Genomic DNA, 18,395 nt, shown 5'->3' with positions numbered 1-18,395 from the left:
TGCATCTTTAATCTGTCTTAAAAGCCTTATTTCCTGGTCTGCTGTATCAGGGGCATTGTAACCTCACTGCTCTCTGGGGTATGCTGCGCAACTTGTGTCACTCTTCAAAGGAAGTTGTTGGTCTTCCTGGACAGTTTCTTTTGAATTTCTTGCAACTAAATGATGGTCATAATGAGGAAGCAGCAGGTGAACATGCCTGGTCATAATGAGGAAGCAGCAAATAACTAAATGTTCATATAATCATTTAGGCATGGGTGGGACTAATATAGTCAAATGCTAATTCTCTACATTACTGTTTAAAGTGCTTAGAGACAGATCTGAGAATCTATGTCACATAGGTACATGTATAGGTGCAGAGTACTTTAAAATTATACAAACACATTGAAGAGGAGAAGTATACAAGCACAAAGCAAGAGGAATAAGCGGGACAAAGTGTAGAAGATGTTGAGAAAACAGGTCAAAAACTAGCGTAGATGCATAGTTAAAAAAAAATTGTATGATTTTGGACTTGGTCAACTTTGACGGAGCCCAAAATTGGACCGGTTCAGCCTCCGGTGTGTTGACCTCATTAGACATGGTCAACCCTGCACCTGAGCAGTGTCTGAGGAAGTACTAGTTTCGACTCGTGTCAACACTGGTACTTATAACTCCAGTAGGAGTGCCCGTTTGACATAGGTGAGAACTGAGAACTGATAGTCACCCTTAATCTCATATTTCTAGTCCCAAGCTTGCTGAGAAGAGTTTAAGCAGTGTTTGGCTTGAATATTTTCTGCTTGCATATCTCATAATCTTATTTCTACCATGGGAGCTACATCTCCTCCCTGTGTTTAATTGGTTGTGTGTGTGCTGTTCAATTATGTCAACTCCTTTTTTGCTGTAGTTCATCATATTTAGATTAAATATAATGATGACATATACAAGGCAAATGTTGACCATGTTTATGTATAATCAAGTCTACCTCCCCAAAACGAAAGTACATCGTAGATCATTCATAGAACTGTTCCTCAAGTTGGGTTGGACATTTACCATTCCTAACTTGCTTCTGATATCTTAACGAATGAAAACTTGCCATCTTGAAGTCTTAGTTGTAACTTAGGTTTTGTATGCTGTTGCTGCCTGGTTGAGAGTTTCTTGATGAATCTTTGAATTAGTGGTTACTGCACACATACCCAAACATACGGGTTTTTTGTTGACTTTCTAGCAGTTAAAACAAATGAATTTTTGTTGTACTGTTGAAACTTGAAACATATGCTTGTACAACGGGACATTTTGGAGAATAAATTTTTCTGCTGTTCCCAGGTTTGATCATGATAAGAAGGCAGAGATCATGGGCTTTATCTTGAGGACTGCAGTAAACTTGCCCCACCATGGAAAGGTTGATATCAACTTCCAATAATTTCTGTTAGTTTAGCAAATGTTGTCTCTCTGTATACTAAATTCTTTTGGGTCGTTGTTATTTAGCTTACTTATACTGTACGTAATTTGAATGTGCGAAGATCCTTTTTGCAGTTTGTGTTATTGTCAATGCTCAAGGGAGTGGGTAATAGGTTGTTATTTGTGGAGGAGACAAAACTTCTGTTATCTGACCTTCTGAGAAGACGCAGTTTGTACATTTTGGGGCCATTGAATCATGAGCAAAAGCTGTTGGAAGTTGAAACTGGGATCTTGTGTGTGTTGTTGGAGGTAGATTCCGTACCTCTATTTTCTATTCTTTCATACCTATTTTTTTTAGTCATCAACAAGTGACAGCAGTATTGATACTTTAAAAATGTTATGTTACTATTGGTCATTTAGAGCCAATTAATGTTATTTTTACAGTACTCTGATATTTCCTGAGTATCATGACCATCATGACATGATATTTTGTAGTTTTTTGAGAAAAGATCTTTTCTTCTTTCAAGTGTGCTTTCTGTTCTCTAATTCTTTTATGAATTTCAATTATTTTTTCCTGGCTTTCTGATGAGGAAAATTATATATTAGCTTATATTCCATGGTTTTTCTACCTTTTTGTACTAATCTTTTCCTCTCTAGGACTCCAGGGTTTTTCTGAGATGTACTAGAATCATAATTAGAAAAAAAAATTGTGAGAAACCTTGCCATGTCGTGAAACAGTGTTGGTGATTGCTTTTCCCATGCAGCTTTTTTTCAACGTCCTGGTAACTTGCTGAGTAGTTCTCATATATAACCTCCCCTTGCCTGATATTGCAACAGGGTTGGTCATCTATGTTGTGTCCTTCCAAAGAAGATATTATTTGTGAGAATATTTTCAAAGCCTTAAAGGTGAGTCCTTTTGAGTTTTCTGTTCTTTGTCCCTTTTATGCAAAGCTGGTTGGGTTTCTAAACTTGCTGGTATCCAGGTTGACAACACGTCCAAGGAGTTGGTGATTGTCAAGCCATGTTTAGCTGTATTGCGAAGTCTCACCACTGACTTCTATGATGGTTTGAGAACTGAGTTGCAGGTCTGTTTGTGTACCATAACTGTTTCTTTTGGGTGAAGTATGAGGATTTGCTGACTGATTCCGGGATGTTTGTTTTGTGATTTCACATCTGGGTTGTACATTTGCCTGGGCTTTTTCTTGGGCCAATACTACATTAGGCTGACAGGCTAATGCATTCTTGAGCCAAACCAAATTAGGATTTGAAGTGGCTTCTGCCTTCTGCTACTTCACTCTTATTGAACTGATTCATCTATGATTCTTTGAAATCTAAACTGATTGTCCCTTTTCATAACAGGATGAATTATTCCAACGCCTTGTTAACCTTGCTCGGAATGAAAATGCCGACATACAAAAAGCTGCAAAAGATGTTCTCATGAAAGTACATGTATGTTTCAAGCTTTTGATGGTTCTAGTTTTCCCCATTGTTTTCCTTTTTCTCCTTCATTTTTTCCCCATTTGAACTTAGAGTGGCAAATATCGGTTGTGTGATTTTTGTGAATGCTCTCTTTTTTTCAGTTCTTCTCTTTAGCCTGTGCATTAATTTTCTATTCGTTTTGAGTTCCAGTATTTTATGATTTATCAAACTCCATTGAGGTGGCACATTCAATTTTTTGACATGGGGGAACTTGTGAACCATTTATGTTGCAAGTATCTGGGAATCATACTGTTCTTGTTGTCTGAGCATGATACCTGAGGATAAGTTGGGCATATTTATTCACAAGGAGAAAGAAGGTTTCTACTATACTTGTCGGCAGCCAAGGAGGAAAAAAAAAAGCTGTTTTTGCCTATCTGCATGTTTGTTGCTTTCTAAATTTGATTGCTGTGAGCTGTGTACTTTTCCTTCATTATAGTTATACCTGGCATAATTTTGGGCTCCCTGATTTTGGTATGTGTTCTTTGTTGGAAGTTGTAATTAGGAGAACAAGTGTTTTTTGATATTACTGATCGGCCAACTAGACATCTAGACGTTGAATTGTGAGTTGTTTAATCTGTGAATGTAATCTGTACACATACATATTCACGTGAATGAAGAAAAAACAGAATGGGCCAATTAAGGCATGAGAGTGGATTATTTGGGGGTCCACACCAAATTTGGGTAACTTGAATATGTCTTCAGCTCAACTCGTGAGAAATAGCCCATGCTTGTACTAAATGGGCTGGCCTTGAGGAGCCACGTTCAATGAGCTCATATAATTTCCTTTAAGAAGTTTACATATTAATTGTCTGCTACCTTTATCCCATTACGTAGTGTTCCTCATGTGGTTTCTCTTACCTCCCAATAGTAGGGCACTCGGTAGAACTTTTGCCCTCACCTACATCCTTCTACATGTTGAATTTTGTTCTAGTTTGATTCAAGCTTTAGGCCAATGAAGCTGCAGATTAGGCTTTTTGGGGTCAATCACAGGTGGACCATCCCATTTTGTGCTTGTCTTGATCAGATCCTGTTTTTCCAGGGTTTGAACTGAGTTTTGATGTAGCATATAGCTAATTTTTGTTTATGCAGATTTAGCATGAATTTGATGTGCACATCCGATGCAATAAAACCGTTAAGTGACTGTTAATATGGTCAATTCTTTTTTTTTCTTTTGGCTCACTTAGTGTCCATGAGTTGAATATTGAGTTGTCAGGTTTGTGGGATTCGATAGACCACAGCCCTTGCGTTTCTCTCTTAAATAGTGTATTTAGGGTTGAGAAACAATATCATGAAGTTAATAAAAGTAATCAGCTGACACACAGTAGGGTTTTTCTTCCTTCTCGAAAAGGGAGATAGGATATTTCTTTTCTCTGCGTAAACTTTAATTCCTTCAGAGTGCAGGTCAATGTTCCATTGCAGAGAAGAGGGCCATCAACATCTTTGGTTTGAGAAACAGATTTTCCATTATTAATGAGTTGCTATGATGCCTTGTGTATATCAGGTGACCAGTCTTACCATAAACAGGCAGCTTGACCTTGTTCAAGATCACATGAAATTTCATTCTTGTGGTGCATCCAAAAAATTAAAGCTGCAAAAGGAACATGATCTTAATCTGTTCGCTAGTGAAGAAGGGATTCTACATTTTCTGTTCTCTCTGTTTGATGTCTTGTTGTTGAAGAAGAATTTAGAAAACAGGTCAGTTTATGTGATACAGTTGGATGTACTACATAATGTTCTGGGCACTCTTCAATTACGAGTTCTCATTTTCCTTTTTTCATCTCTCAAAAGTTTGGACTGAAGCTTCAAAAATTAAATTGTTTTAGGTCTTCTGTTATTGAAGTTCTTATTGAGCTTCTCTATAAGACTTCAGACAGTGAGTGGACTTCTGGAGTTACCAGTGAATGTAATATATGTTATGGTGCACGTGCTCGATTGGATGCTTCTACACCAGTGGACTTGATCTATCATATTCAACAAGCGATTCTATCTGTTTTAGACGACATAGCTGCTTCATTGCTTTCTAATCTCCTTTTGGAGGTAATGCTGCTGCTTATTCAGAATTATGGATATAGTTGAAGAAATTTCTTTAACCAATCAATCAGCATCCCTTCTGATAATTATTGGTCTATTCATTTTATTCCCTGTCAGAAACCTATCCTCAAGGACATCAATGTTGATCTCTTAATTAAGTTCATGCATCGGGTGGAGGAACGCACGGCTCGCAATCAAGCGTTTACATTGATAACATCTCTCACCAAGCTGGTTCCTAGTCAAGTCCTGCCTCATATGATTGACATATGTACTATGGCTGGTGAATCTACAATAAAACAGGTATATTTCCTTATTCAAAACTGTGCTTAACTTCCCACATTCTCATCCTGTGTTGCACAATTAATATATGCCATTTATGCTGGACTCGATCTTTTTCTAGTTTCTTGTCCCAACTGGTTAATGAAAGTGTATTGTCTGGTTTTGTCATTGTCAGATAGTTCATTTTCAGAAGTCATCTTTTTTGTAGTCTTATTTATTTAGAATGTCACAATCACTTACAGTAATTTTAACTTTTTAAGCACACCTGGTGTCTGCCTAGATCCCAGGCACCCGCCTTTTCAATCAGTCTGAGCCTCCAAGTCTAAAAAGATGTTTAAAATTTTTTTCATGTTTTCTTTTCCCTGCTTTTCTCCTCTATCTCCCTCTTCTTGCTCTTCTTTTTCTTTTCATATACTGTTTTTGGCCTGTTTAGGCACGTCCTATGCCTTTTTGGGGGGCAGAGTGTTCGGCCCACCTAGCGCTTTTGAGTACTAAGCTTGCTATTACAGCATAAATTTGAAACTTCTATTTCGTGCATGGAGTGAGATTATATAGATTGGGTTTCTTTTAACAGTTTTCTATTTGTTGCAGGATGATACCCATTCTCAATGTGTCTTTGAGAATGTGATCTCCACATTGGTTCCTGCTTGGCTATCCAACTCAAATGATGTAACAAAGCTTCTCCAGGTCAGGAAGTGTCTTCCGCAAAATCCTTGTCACTACTGACAATTCGTTTTGAACTTCCCGTTCACCTTTTCTCTGTATTCTCCTTGTATGGATTGTGTACAGATTTTCATTGAAGTGCTTCCACAAGTGTCTGAGGGTCGACGGATCACCCTTGTAACTTGCCTATTGAGGTAATCCTGCTTACTGCTGTTTAAGATGTTGCTTAAACCTTAAAGTAGTTAAGGTGATCTGGGTTCCCTGACCTGATGAACCTTCTGCTGCAGAGCTTTGGGTGAAAGCAAGAGTCTGGGTTTACTACTTGTTCTCCTTGTTCGGTCTCTGGTCGAGAGGATGGGCAGAAATTTGTCTACAGAGGATGTGTCTAGTTCAGTGTTTGTTGAGGCACAATGGGAGTACATATTTGCTGATCAGATATGTCTGCAGTATTCATGCACAGTGTGGCTTCCGTCTTTCCTCAACTTGTTGAACAATATTGGGACAGATAATTTTAGCCTCCAAAAAGCATCTGAGTTGCAGGTTGCCATGAGATTCATCCTTCACAAGATGGAGGATACAGAATTAATGTTCAAGGTAGAGGCCGGACATGATAGTGACAACCTACAGGTGAATCATTTTTTAACACTTGTTTATTTGATCCTACAGATATTTGTACTAGTGTTGTTTTTGGCATTGCTATTCACGTGCATGTGAAGATTAGCATGGACATACTCAGTGAGAAGAGATAGAGATGTCCCATGTTGGTGGGATAAGCATAAGGCTGATGATGATCCCACAAATATTTTTAGTGTTCATGATAGGGTGGTCTGGGGAGCATCTATACCCATTTGCATAAGGTTTACTTTTTACAAAAATAATATGCTTTTTTGTTCCCCCCAATCTTATAGATATGATCTTCATACATTTTTCAGTATAAAACAAATTTTAGATGACCTAATTATAGTTTAAATATTTTAATTTCTTGTAAAATCAATGGCCTCGATGTACCAATGTTGGGGACATGAAAATGCATATATTTTTTTTTATGTGCAAACATCAAGCTAAAGCATCATTTATGTCAAATGTACCGTGTTGAAACTACTTGTAAGGTCCTATTGCAATAATTCAATCTCTGGTTATGGGCTTTGACAACATAGGTAGGTAGTCCGGGTGCACTGTATCATCACTGTATTTTTAATGCTTTACTTATTAGCAAATAGGCTATGGGATGCTGATGCTGATGTTGATGGGTCTCTATCACACACACACACACATACACATGGATACACATTTCTATTCTTTTTTTTTTAATTTATACTAATATAGGATCTGTTGCAGGGAATGTTCAGCGCTGTTATGGAGCATGTGATTTTGCATTCACAAACTTCTGACTTGAGAATGAAGAAACTGAGGTTTCCAACAACTTTAAGGAAGGAGTTGCGCAGATCTACTCAGCTTCTTCTGCACACCCTAATGAAGTATATGGTTCCCTCAGCATTTTTTATGGGCATCACAAAGTTAGTGAGGCATGTGGAAGGAAATTTAAGAAAGAAGGTCGGGAAGCATTCAGCAAGTTGTTTTCCCCTTCTTTTTTCCTGTTTTCACATGTTGTGGCTGGACTTTATTGTTTTCTTGATTACCTTTTCATGTTTATGCAGGCTCTTGAGTTGCTCTGTGAATACGTGAAGGGTGATGTTCTGGCTTCCAAGAAGCCTAAGACAAGAAAGCAAACAAGTAAACATCTGATTGCTTCTGATCTTGAAACGGATGGATATTTTAGCGATATGAGTCGAGAAATTATTCAGTTAGTGGATACTGCAAGTGATTGCTCAGTTAAGCTGGCAGCTATTTCAGCGGTTGAAGCTCTGTCGGATAAATACCCGTGTGACTCTTCCATTTTACTGTCATGCCTTACCTCTGTCTCAAAACAGATTGACTCTGAGAACATGGCCATATCTGCTGGCTGTCTAAGAAGCACAAGCGCTTTGATCAGCAAGCTTGGTGTAGGTGCATTGCCATTGCTTCCTTCAGTTGTGGCGCAAGTACTAGAAAGAGCTCGTGATGTCACAAGCACACACAACAATGCTACTGGGGACAACAATTTGGCCCAAAGTGAAACTTCTTACGGGAGTTCTCTTCTCTTATCTGTTCTAACCACATTGGAGGCATTAGTGGTTAGTGTTGGTGGCTTTTTGAATCCATATCTTCAGGACATAATTGAGCTGTTAGTATTCATGTCTGCATCAGATCATAAGATAAAGCAGCAAGCTTCAACCGTCCGGGAACTACTTTGTGAAAAGATTTCCGTATGCATCAGCTGTTTTTCCTCCTAATTTTGTCTATTTTCTATGTAGTGTCTTACAACTATTTTGCTTGTTTCATATATTGAATTATGTTTCATGTCATCCAGGTTCGTCTAATTCTTTCTCCGTTGATGAAAATATATCCTGCGGCTGTCAACCACGGGGAGCTTAGTGTATCAATAACTTTCAAGATGATAGCTGCATTAATCAGTAAGATGGACAGAGCATCTGTGGGAACTTATCATGCAAAGATCTTTGAGCAATGCCTGGTTGCACTTGATCTTCGTCGCAGGCACCCTGTATCCCTGAAAGATGTCAACACAGTTGAAGAAAGTGTTATTAATGCCATGGTGGTGCTAACGATGAAACTCACTGAGGGTCTATTTAAACCTGCCTTTTGTAAGACTCTGGAATGGGCAGATTCTGAACTAGAAGAAGGTTCTACTGGAAGAAAAAATATAGATCGGAATATCGCCTTCTATAAGTTAGTAAATAAGCTTGCTGAAACACATAGGTAAGTTAATCTTGTTGAGGTTCTATTTCTAGCATTTCTTTGTGCTGCATTAGATGTGAGTAGGCTGGTCAGCAAATCTTCTTTAGGTGAACTTAGGATCAGCGAGCTGGTTATTGACTTGGTTTTCCTTAAGTCTCGGATCTGAGATCAGAGGCTACCGCAAATCTGCAGGGATCTTAAAATTATGGGTCTTAGTCCGACACACCCACCTCCTCTGACTACAGATCCATGGTTTTTATAATGTAATGCGGATCTGAAATCTGCAGTTATGAAATTCACTTTTAAACTTCAGCAGTTGATTTCACCTAAAAGAGAATTTTAGATCAGCCTCAGATTTCAGATCCAAGGCTATGAAACATAGCATTATAGATTCTCTGACAAATTTTGGTGAAGCAAGTAGATCTGTTTGGTTCATGCTTGATTTGCATGAGTCTACATCTTGAAATATACGCTTGTTCAAGTCCCTTGTATCAGATTTAGTGTTCATATTGCTACATGATTGCATGACGCATCCGATGGTGGTGCCATTCTACTCTGAAACTGTACACGTTTTTTATGTGCCTTTTCATGGTTATTGCAGGTCTCTTTTTGTTCCTTATTTCAAGTACCTAACTGAGAGTTGCATACACCATCTAACCGATGCTGAGGAGCAGTCTTCTGTTTCAGCAACTCAAAAGCGAAAGAAGACAAAACTTAGAAACTCAAATCAAAGTGGGGGGGATCTGAAGCAACTTTCTTCTGGCCAATGGCATCTAAGAGCGCTGGTCATATCTTCCTTGCATAAATGCTTCCTTTATGATACTGGAAATCTCAAATTTCTAGATTCTTCAAATTTTCAGGCAAGCATTTTCATTCTTATGCTGTGTTTCATTTTTAATCTTCGAATAAAATCTTTGTTACTTGAGGTTTACAAGCTTTTTACCTGAATGTACCTTTTTATTTAACCTTGTCCAGGCCCTTTTGAAGCCTCTCGTTTCTCAACTTGTAGTAGAAATGCCAGCATTATGCGACCAAAATCTGGTAATGCCCACAGTTGAAGAAGTTGATGATCTACTGGTTTCATGCCTGGGCCAAATGGCCTTGACAGCTGGAACGGACCTCTTATGGAAACCCCTAAATCATGAGGTGAGTGCTTCCTGTAACTTAATCTTGGAGTCATACACCTCATGTTCTTTTATGTTTCATACAACTGGGGAAGGTCTATAGGAAAAAGAACTTGTAATCAAAGAATTTACATGTTTTGAGCTTGAGAATACTACCGGTTCATGTTGTTTGCGTGGTAGCTGTTTTAGGTGATTCTTTGTTTTCTCATCTTTATCTCTTTTTCTCACTTTATTCATGTGCTACTCCAAAAAATTTGAGGCCATGGTTTTTGCTTCATTCGAATTTGGCCCTCTCCACCTGTCCTTCCTGAGTCGACAAACGTAGTAAAGTAAATTTTCTTTATCTCAGGTGTTGATGCAAACACGTAGTGAGAAGTTACGGCCACGAATCCTTGGACTGAGGGTAGTTAAGCATCTGCTTGATCATCTCAAAGAAGAGTATTTGGTCTTCCTGCCCGAAACAATCCCTTTCCTTGGTGAACTTCTTGAAGATGCTGATCTTGAAGTTAAGTCTCTCGCTCAGGATATTCTTCGGGAAATGGAGAAGCTCAGTGGCGAGAACCTCCGGCAGTACCTATGATTTTTATCTATGAATTCATCCTGTTGATTGGAATTCACGTTCTTTAGTGGTGGAGTTCCACCAGTGCTAGCCTGCACGTGGGGAATGAAACTGATGCCCACACAAGGATGTAGAAGAAAATATCTAGTATCGCAGTATGAGAACATCTTCACGGACTCGCACAACAATAGGCTGGGGACCTGCATACGGAATCCCTGTTGAAATTTTGTAGGTCTTTTTCTTCTTTTTCCGGGTCGTTTTGTCATAGCCACTGTATTTAAGGTCTATTATTTGCGGATTTGAAAAAAAATGTATGTATGTGAGGCGTTCTAGTTAGTCAGGGTTACAGGGATGAATGTGCAGGACAATGTCTCATGAAATGAAAATTATCCCATTTTTTATTTAGGCTATTCTCGGTTTGTTTGGCTTTGTTTCCTGCTGCATTTTCCATGTAATTATCACCGTGATTCTGGTCATGCATGGGCTGAGTTAGTCTCGAGCTTGGCCGGATCGATCTCTTCTCGACTGATAACTTTTTCGGCTCGTGCTTGAGTCGAGCTTGACTAGGTCGCCTTGAGCTGGACTCGATAGACTGAGTCGGAGCTCAAGCTTCACTTGCTGTGACCGAGTCGGATGACTGTTTGGCTCATATATTTTTTCATAAATATGTCTACTATATTTATTTTGTGTGCGCATGTATATAAGATTCATAAAAAGTATCATTCATCACTAAATCTAATGGACGAGATCCGAGATGGAAAAAGTAGCGACATCAAAATCTGTGGCATGATTGAGCCTCAAGAATGAGAAATGAAGATGCATGAGCAGTTATGACATGCTACGAAAACGAATATCGATGCTTTTTTCATCTCTGGCTCGCATTTCCTTCCTATATTTAACGAAATATTTTCACCTCAATGTCCTCTCTTAGTCCTTTCCACCAATGGTCCTAAACCACTAAAAAGAGAAAAAAAAAATGCCAAGAGCAAGTAGCCTTCCCCCGTCCCTTTCCTCGCCGTTCTGTGTTGCTTTTCTGTTTCTTTATGGGTGGCATCTTGATGAATCCCGCAACGACTCAAAAGCTTCATGATTTTGCCTTCACTGGCATTTATTCCCTTCCCCCCCATAAATCTGCCAATCTCAACTGAATTAGTTGTGAACTGAAAAAATAAAAAGAATATTGTTTATTAAAATATATGATAATATATAAAATTCAATTAAAATAAAAAATTTCTTAATTGTATTTTTAAAAATAGTTACAAATGAAACACAGCATTCTTGAACCGGCCATCCAGTCAAAATCACTTCTGCTGCCAATTAGATGTAAATTGGCTGATTCTCACGACATTGGTCTCAAGTACATTTCTTTGAGGCTTAATGAAGGCTACCTATTTCTCGTGCACTTGTCCAGTTCCACAACTTTCTGCTTGAAGGTCAGAAATGAGAAGTTCTGCTTTGGCTTGGAATTGCATCAAACTATTCTAACTTTTATTATTTGTTTGATTGAGTGCCAGAAAAGTACTAAATACTGTCCGAAAATTTCCCCACCGTTCTTCTGAATGCAGCAAACAAGCGCGAGGGCCCCTTTGTCTCATCAAGCTGGGAAATAGTTACTTCCACAACCTGCATCAGGGACCACCTAGGTTCCAATCAACTTTACTGTCAAATAAGGTTGAGGGAAAAATGTGTACATCGCACGTAGCGATGTCAATGGATCACACTGGGATAGAATATCGGACAAAGTGGTCGGACACAAAAAAAAAAAAACATTAATGAATGATTAAAATATCTGATTGGATTCAGATTTAAGAAAGGATATATTCTCAAACTCAATTTTAAGTAAATATTCACTCACTTCAGTTTTGAATAATTATCTTTTATCCAGCATTTAGTCATTTTGAAACTCAGTCCTTGACATATCATAATACTGTTCATTGATTGCGTTCTTACAAGTCCGATTGATTTTTGGATTGAAGAATAAAAGTCGGATTCAGATTGTCAATTTAAAAATCGGATTATGGCATGGTATAGGTCATCTTTGTTGGAATTCGAATTCAAATTTGAATGCAAACAAGTAAACATGCAATAAATCGAATATGGCCCATCGACATCCATAATCTCGCTTGCATCATTATTTGGGGCCTGAGGAGGATAAAATTGGGTTAATTAACACTATCAACTTAAAGAAGCTCAATAACTTAGTTTCCAAATACACTTTTATTACTGCACTGTTCGTGAAAAGATTCATCAATGAAAAGACTCAAGCTCTATTTGTTCAAGGGGACCCACTTTCATCTTGTGTGGAGTGCGGACACCAACATGGCCGTGATTAAAGAATGTTCTCCTGTATGGCTGTATCTATTCTCTTAGGTGGATAAGATCCAATTCAAGGTAGAAACTTTTGCCCCACATTGGTCCCGAAAGATTGCTGAAATTTGGATCCCCAACTTAGATCCAGGTGCCGTGATCTTAGGGCACGTTCGCCTAGTCATGTGGATTTCATTCATTTCCTATGTGAATTGGATTCGCATCGCTTCCTGTTTAAGTCTCTTTAACATGTGAACGTTTTGACCCCACCAAATTTGAATCGCATCCACATGCTTTCGAACACCATCTGCTAGTTCCCTTGACATGTGAATGCAAATCAGATCCACTAAGAGAATGAGGCATACTGGCGATCCACTTTCCTGGAAAATTTTTGGCAGGGAAAGTAATTTCTTACCCTGACCGCAGCCAGAGAGAGATATGTCCAGTCGTGATACACGTACTTGAATCAGACGTTGACTTGACCTATTTATAAGTTCCCAAGAGGTAAAGCTACCCTCTTCCTCTTACTCTGAGGGTCTTGGGTTCTTTCAGGGACTTAGCTGTAGGGGTAAATAACGAGTCGAGCTCGAGACTCGTTAAAGCTCAGCTCGTAAACGAGTTCGAACCGAATCATTAGCTCGAGTTCATGAGTCGATTCGTTCAAATAATCAAGTTGAGTTCGAACTCAACACATAACTGTTGAGTCGAGTTCGAGCCTTAATCGAGTTTGTCGAGCCTTAGTAAAGTCGATATATTCAAATGAGTTTGTCAAGCCTTAATCGAGTCGGGCTCGAGCTCAACACACAACGATGAATATCAATTCCATTCAAAGGAGTTTGTTGAGCCCTAATAGAGTTGTACTCGAACTCCACACGTAACGATGAATATCAATTCTATTCAAATGAGTTTCTGGAGCCTTAATTGAGTCGAGCTTTAACTCAACACATAACTGCCAACTCGTGCTTGAGCTCTTTCCGCTGAGTTATTCTTCAACTCGAGCCGAGTCGAGCTTGAGGTTTCATTTGTCGAGCCGAGCTCAAGCTGATTGAACTCCCGAGTCGAGCTTGACCTAGGTGGTCTTACATTACACCAATCAGCTTGACTGTCACATATACAACCAGTAGTTACAATCAGGGTTTGAGCGAAGATTTTTCTTCAGGGGCGGGCCAAACAATCCAACAAACTTATCCGAGTAGAGCCAAACTAAACATGAATCTAAAATATACATTACGTAACTAAAAAAATTCAATTTTTTTTAATGTAAATTTTCTTGTTTTTATTAGCTGGGGTGAGGCCACGGCCTAGGCGGGTTCCCCCCTCCCTCTGCCCTTAGTTACATAGCACCCACAAGAACCAAACTAAGGTTGAGATAAAAAAGATTGACTTATCAGCTTCCAAAATGTCCAAGCATTTCTAGGCAAGACAATCTCTCCTTTCCAATCTCCTCTATAACATTAGTAAAGCGAAAAAAAATGGAAAAGGAAAACTTAGATTTTGTTTACCAACAAAAATGAAAGTTTGTGTTGCTAAAGGCGACATTTACCATTCAAGAGATTTCACAAGTAATGTGCCATGGAATGACAGGTCTTAGTGGGTAGCCTCATCGTGACCTGGATCCCTTTACACTAAGCTCTCAAAGATGCCACTTAGAAGGACCTTTTTGCATCACCTATTTGTTCCACTCGTCTCATTTGCCTGTTTTTGGAGGTGCCTCGAGTGTCTTCTTTCATAGGTCCTAGATCCATATCTACGAATGCCAAGGTCCGAGCAATCAACTCCTGAATCAGTTGTCACATTTAGACTGTTCTAGATGTGAAGATTCAAATCTTTTTTGTTGAATGATTGTAATGCTCGTCAAGAATCAAAGTTTTCCATCAATATGAGAACAATGTTGTTTTATCTTTTTCTTCTTGCCCAAGTGAATAATTGACTCACTCCACACTCCATATCAGTAAACAACGACATATAATTAAATATCTGGAGGTGCTTCCCTATGCCAACCTAACCGCTTTAATTATAGACGTAGTCCTGATTTTAAGGCACTGAAAAAAAAAAAAAAAAAAAGAGCGACTAGGTAGGCTTGGAGATGGACAAGACCAACGTGCATCACATCCTTGTTGGTGGTTAAAACACCAAATAATTTCGTGAAAAAATGGATCATCAAAGTTCCTGTCCTTGGAACAGGAAAAATTGAGCATCACAAATATAAGGTGATTAGACCACTACCCAAGTGGTTCCTGTGCAAGCATGAGCTGGGAAGGACCACCTTGATTTTGCCGTGTTTAGTAACCTCTAAGATTCAGATTTTCGATTTGCAGAAAATTTAGTCTTCAAATTAGGGTTTTAGCTTTCAGGTGCACAGGAGAGACCCTTTGTCACTTTAAGGCACAAGTTCTGCTTTCAATGTCTCAGGGTGCTGCTACTCTCTCTCTCAGATTCAACTTTTGCCATTTTTTATCCAAAAGATTACTTCAATTTGGACAACATGCTTACCTCCAGGTGCTTTGATCTTTGGGCACGTTTGCCTGGTTTCATCCGATGCAAATCTGCGTCCCCAGTTCATGTGGATTTGATTCATTTCCCATCATATCGAGAATAGGATTCGGATTGCTTCGCGTGTAGGACTCTTTGACATGTGAACTTTTTCACACATAATCAAATTTGAATTGCATTTACATGCTTTGAAACACCATAACCAAATGGGATTTGCTTTGCGAAAGGGGACAATGATAAAAATTCACTTTCATGGAAAATCGTAACATTGTGTTTTATGAATCTGCCACAATTTTTAAGTAGATTCAGAAAGCAATAATAAATTGTTATTGTTGCTAAACAATCCTTAAATCCGTGTATGACACATTTATGAATTAGTGCCTCCAGCCAAAAATTTCTGGTACGTGCCAATTCCACCGAATGAATATGAAATTCCTTCGTCCACTGTTTGTGTTCATGGGTAACAAGCACTTTACTCCTTCGTATGTGGTCTGTGGTATCAAACATGCCTTAAAAAGTTTTATTGCTTTTTTGACACCGTTCAATTCTAGTTAGGGACAGAATTAAGATTTTCTTTAAGGACGGGCCGTCGGTCCAACCTCTGAATCCGGGTAGGGCCAACTGAATTCAAATCCAAAAAATATATGACGCAATTAAAAAATTTTATTTTTTTCAATGTAATTTTTTTTTTCATTGATCGGGATGGGGCCATGGCCTAGGCGACCCCCCTCCCTCCACCCTTGGTTCTAGTGTTTTGCTAAGATTTGGAAAGATTTATTTTAGAAGGAAACCAAAAACTTTAGTGCATATATATATTATATATATATATATATATATATTGAGATTGAAAAATTTTTCATTAAGCACGTGAACAAACATTTAGAAATACAAACTGGAAAATAATAACGTCCTTTAAATATCTGTCTCTTAACACATATAAGTAAGATTTACATTAATTGGCACAAGTTTCGATTTTCTTCAATCTGTCATGTCGCTGGAGTTGTGCAGTTCATGGTCATGTCATATGATGATGATGATGATGCCCCGCATCCCCATAAGTCAAAGGAAGAAATCCCCTACGGATGGTCCCAAATCAGCGTGTCATGTTGACAGGATCATGATATGTCCTCTACAATCAACCATGGATGTGCGCTAGAGGACAGAGCTCTCAGCCTACGCACATGTCATGTTAACATGATCTGTCATTCTGTCACATGGCGCATGATGATGATGATGCTGAGCAGATGGATCCAAAATCAATCATCTAATGATTCAACCGATGGGTCCAATCAGAATACAAGGACCTGACAAACCTGACAGCCCCGACCAATCTGGTGAGCCCAGTGGGTGCGGAGATGGCTGCACCAACTCTGGACCCAGTCAGGCTCGTACCTGGTCAAGGCAGCTTTAGGATGGGCCACTTGGTCAAGTCCAGCGTCAGAGAAGTCGGACTGAGTTGGTCAAAGCGTATTCTGCACCAAATATTTGGTACCGAGACTGACAATGTTGAAAGAGAACTTACCGCTTATTGGAAATGTAGGGAATAAATTTGTCCTGCCCATATTCGGCCTTTATTCAAGATTAGTAAATGTGCTTCCTTCCCTTTATTTCTTTTATCTTTTTTCTTTGGCGAGTCGCATAAATCTGCCCGAACGTATCAATTATTCAAATAAAAGTTCTTTATTTTCAGTTATTACATTTAAAGGACCGATTCGTTTAACATGGAAGAGCGATGATTTTGCCTTTGCCATGTCAAAATAAATTAGCACACACATGGAGCCTTCTACGTTGCATTTGAACATGCAAAATGGTATTTAAAGTTTGTATCGCCCTATTTCTTGTTTTTTAAATAAAAACAATGCAAAAACATTTAAATTGTTTTTTTTTTTAATAAAAAGTGAACTAGTACTGGCCTTGCATATATTGATGTTTTATTGTCATTTTCTCATTTACATATGGGTGCATCTTAACAGTTTAAAATTTGAAGGATTAGTAACTTTCTGTCAAAAATTAATTTTTTTGCTCTACCACCGAACACATGGCATGGCTTTAGCGAGCTCCAGATAAATAGGCAAAAATGAATGGGATATATATTACAGGGCTGCCATGAAAGTTGTGTTTGATAGTCTTAGATTTCTCAAGCATCATAAAAAGATGTGTTTTCGGAGATCCCGATATTCTAATAACATGAATTTTAAATCCATGCTACATTTTAAAAATTATGGATTTAAGATAAGATGGGAGAGGACCCACCTTAAATCCATGGATCCGATCACTACTGATCTCAAATCTGCGGTGAAACAAATACAACCTTGAATAAACAAAGGATTTTTAGTTTGTTCAAATAAATTAAAAAAACTCTTCCCTAACGAAGTTGAAAGTGAATCGGATAAGGCACTTTAACTCTCCGAATGTAAAATATTAAAAGAAAAGAAAAAAAAAAAAAGACTGCATGTTTACAATTGTAATAATATTAACGTTTCTTATGAAAAATTAATAATGCGAGGTGGATTTTAGAAAAATTCCCGCTCTCTTTGGTTTCTGTCTCTTTTCTGTTCCATTCCATGTTTGCTTTTATCTTTGTCAGGCATTCTCCATCTAGCTCGAGAGTAGAGTACAAAAAAAAAAAAAAAGGAAGTTACCTCTTCCGAATACTTCCAAGAAGAGACATCCTTCTGGTTTCTTCTTTGTCTTGATTTTCTTCTGAAGAGATGACAGATAAGTTTGTCACCAGACAGACAGGAGCCCACTGGCTTCAACTGCCCTTGTCCATAGATCTATCAATTTCACCTCATTTACTCCCCCCACCACATCAGCCAGCTGATATCTCCGTCTATACTTATTCCCAGGAAAGCGTTTAAATAATTCTACCTAGTTCATCAGCCCCAACTTTTTTTGCTTCAAATTTTAAAAGCACTGTAACGCGAACGGATCTTCCCGAAAATTTTCTCTCGCGTTTGCTTTCAGGATGCATATGAATCTTTTTTCAAGAGTTATCAAAGACCCACTAAAAAATTTTTAATGGCCAGCTAGTGCAGACCAACTAACCCCTAATATATTTGGCAACCATAGATCTTTTTCTTGAACTGTCTTCTAACATTTAATTACGAATAAATTCTCCGTTTAGAGCACATTACTGTGTGGTCGTACTTGCTAATGCCAGGAGCCAAAAGTTATTAAGAAACTTCTATTAAGGAAAATTTCTAGGTCGTGTTTACAGGTAGGTTTTTAATGCCTTCACATGACCCTTCTAGGGCGTTTGTGAACGTCATTCTCTTGGACAGAGCCAA

General features: G+C 38.5%; 1 protein-coding gene across 3 annotated transcripts in view; it reads left to right on the top strand.

Moving 5' to 3' along the window:
- The window catches only part of LOC116246802 (uncharacterized protein At3g06530), a 39,699-nt gene extending 28,984 nt beyond the window's left edge, over positions 1-10,715 (top strand). For all 3 annotated transcript variants that reach the window (XM_031618667.2, XM_031618669.2, XM_031618668.2), the window contains 17 exons: positions 1,300-1,375; positions 1,510-1,683; positions 2,212-2,280; positions 2,358-2,459; positions 2,734-2,823; positions 4,355-4,548; positions 4,677-4,890; positions 5,002-5,184; positions 5,755-5,850; positions 5,953-6,020; positions 6,114-6,453; positions 7,165-7,380; positions 7,485-8,132; positions 8,237-8,643; positions 9,224-9,482; positions 9,598-9,768; positions 10,096-10,715. In XM_031618667.2, the coding sequence (XP_031474527.1) occupies positions 1,300-1,375; positions 1,510-1,683; positions 2,212-2,280; positions 2,358-2,459; positions 2,734-2,823; positions 4,355-4,548; positions 4,677-4,890; positions 5,002-5,184; positions 5,755-5,850; positions 5,953-6,020; positions 6,114-6,453; positions 7,165-7,380; positions 7,485-8,132; positions 8,237-8,643; positions 9,224-9,482; positions 9,598-9,768; positions 10,096-10,326 (3,538 nt within the window). In that variant the 3' untranslated portion in view covers positions 10,327-10,715. The remainder of the gene's footprint in view (positions 1-1,299; positions 1,376-1,509; positions 1,684-2,211; positions 2,281-2,357; positions 2,460-2,733; positions 2,824-4,354; positions 4,549-4,676; positions 4,891-5,001; positions 5,185-5,754; positions 5,851-5,952; positions 6,021-6,113; positions 6,454-7,164; positions 7,381-7,484; positions 8,133-8,236; positions 8,644-9,223; positions 9,483-9,597; positions 9,769-10,095) is intronic.
- The last annotated feature ends 7,680 nt before the right edge of the window (positions 10,716-18,395 follow it).

This window comes from Nymphaea colorata, chromosome 2 (genome assembly GCF_008831285.2).
Source record: "Nymphaea colorata isolate Beijing-Zhang1983 chromosome 2, ASM883128v2, whole genome shotgun sequence".
NCBI lineage: Eukaryota > Viridiplantae > Streptophyta > Magnoliopsida > Nymphaeales > Nymphaeaceae > Nymphaea > Nymphaea colorata.
The sequence above is the reverse complement of the archived record's forward strand: the minus strand, read 5'-3'. Positions and strand labels throughout refer to the sequence as shown.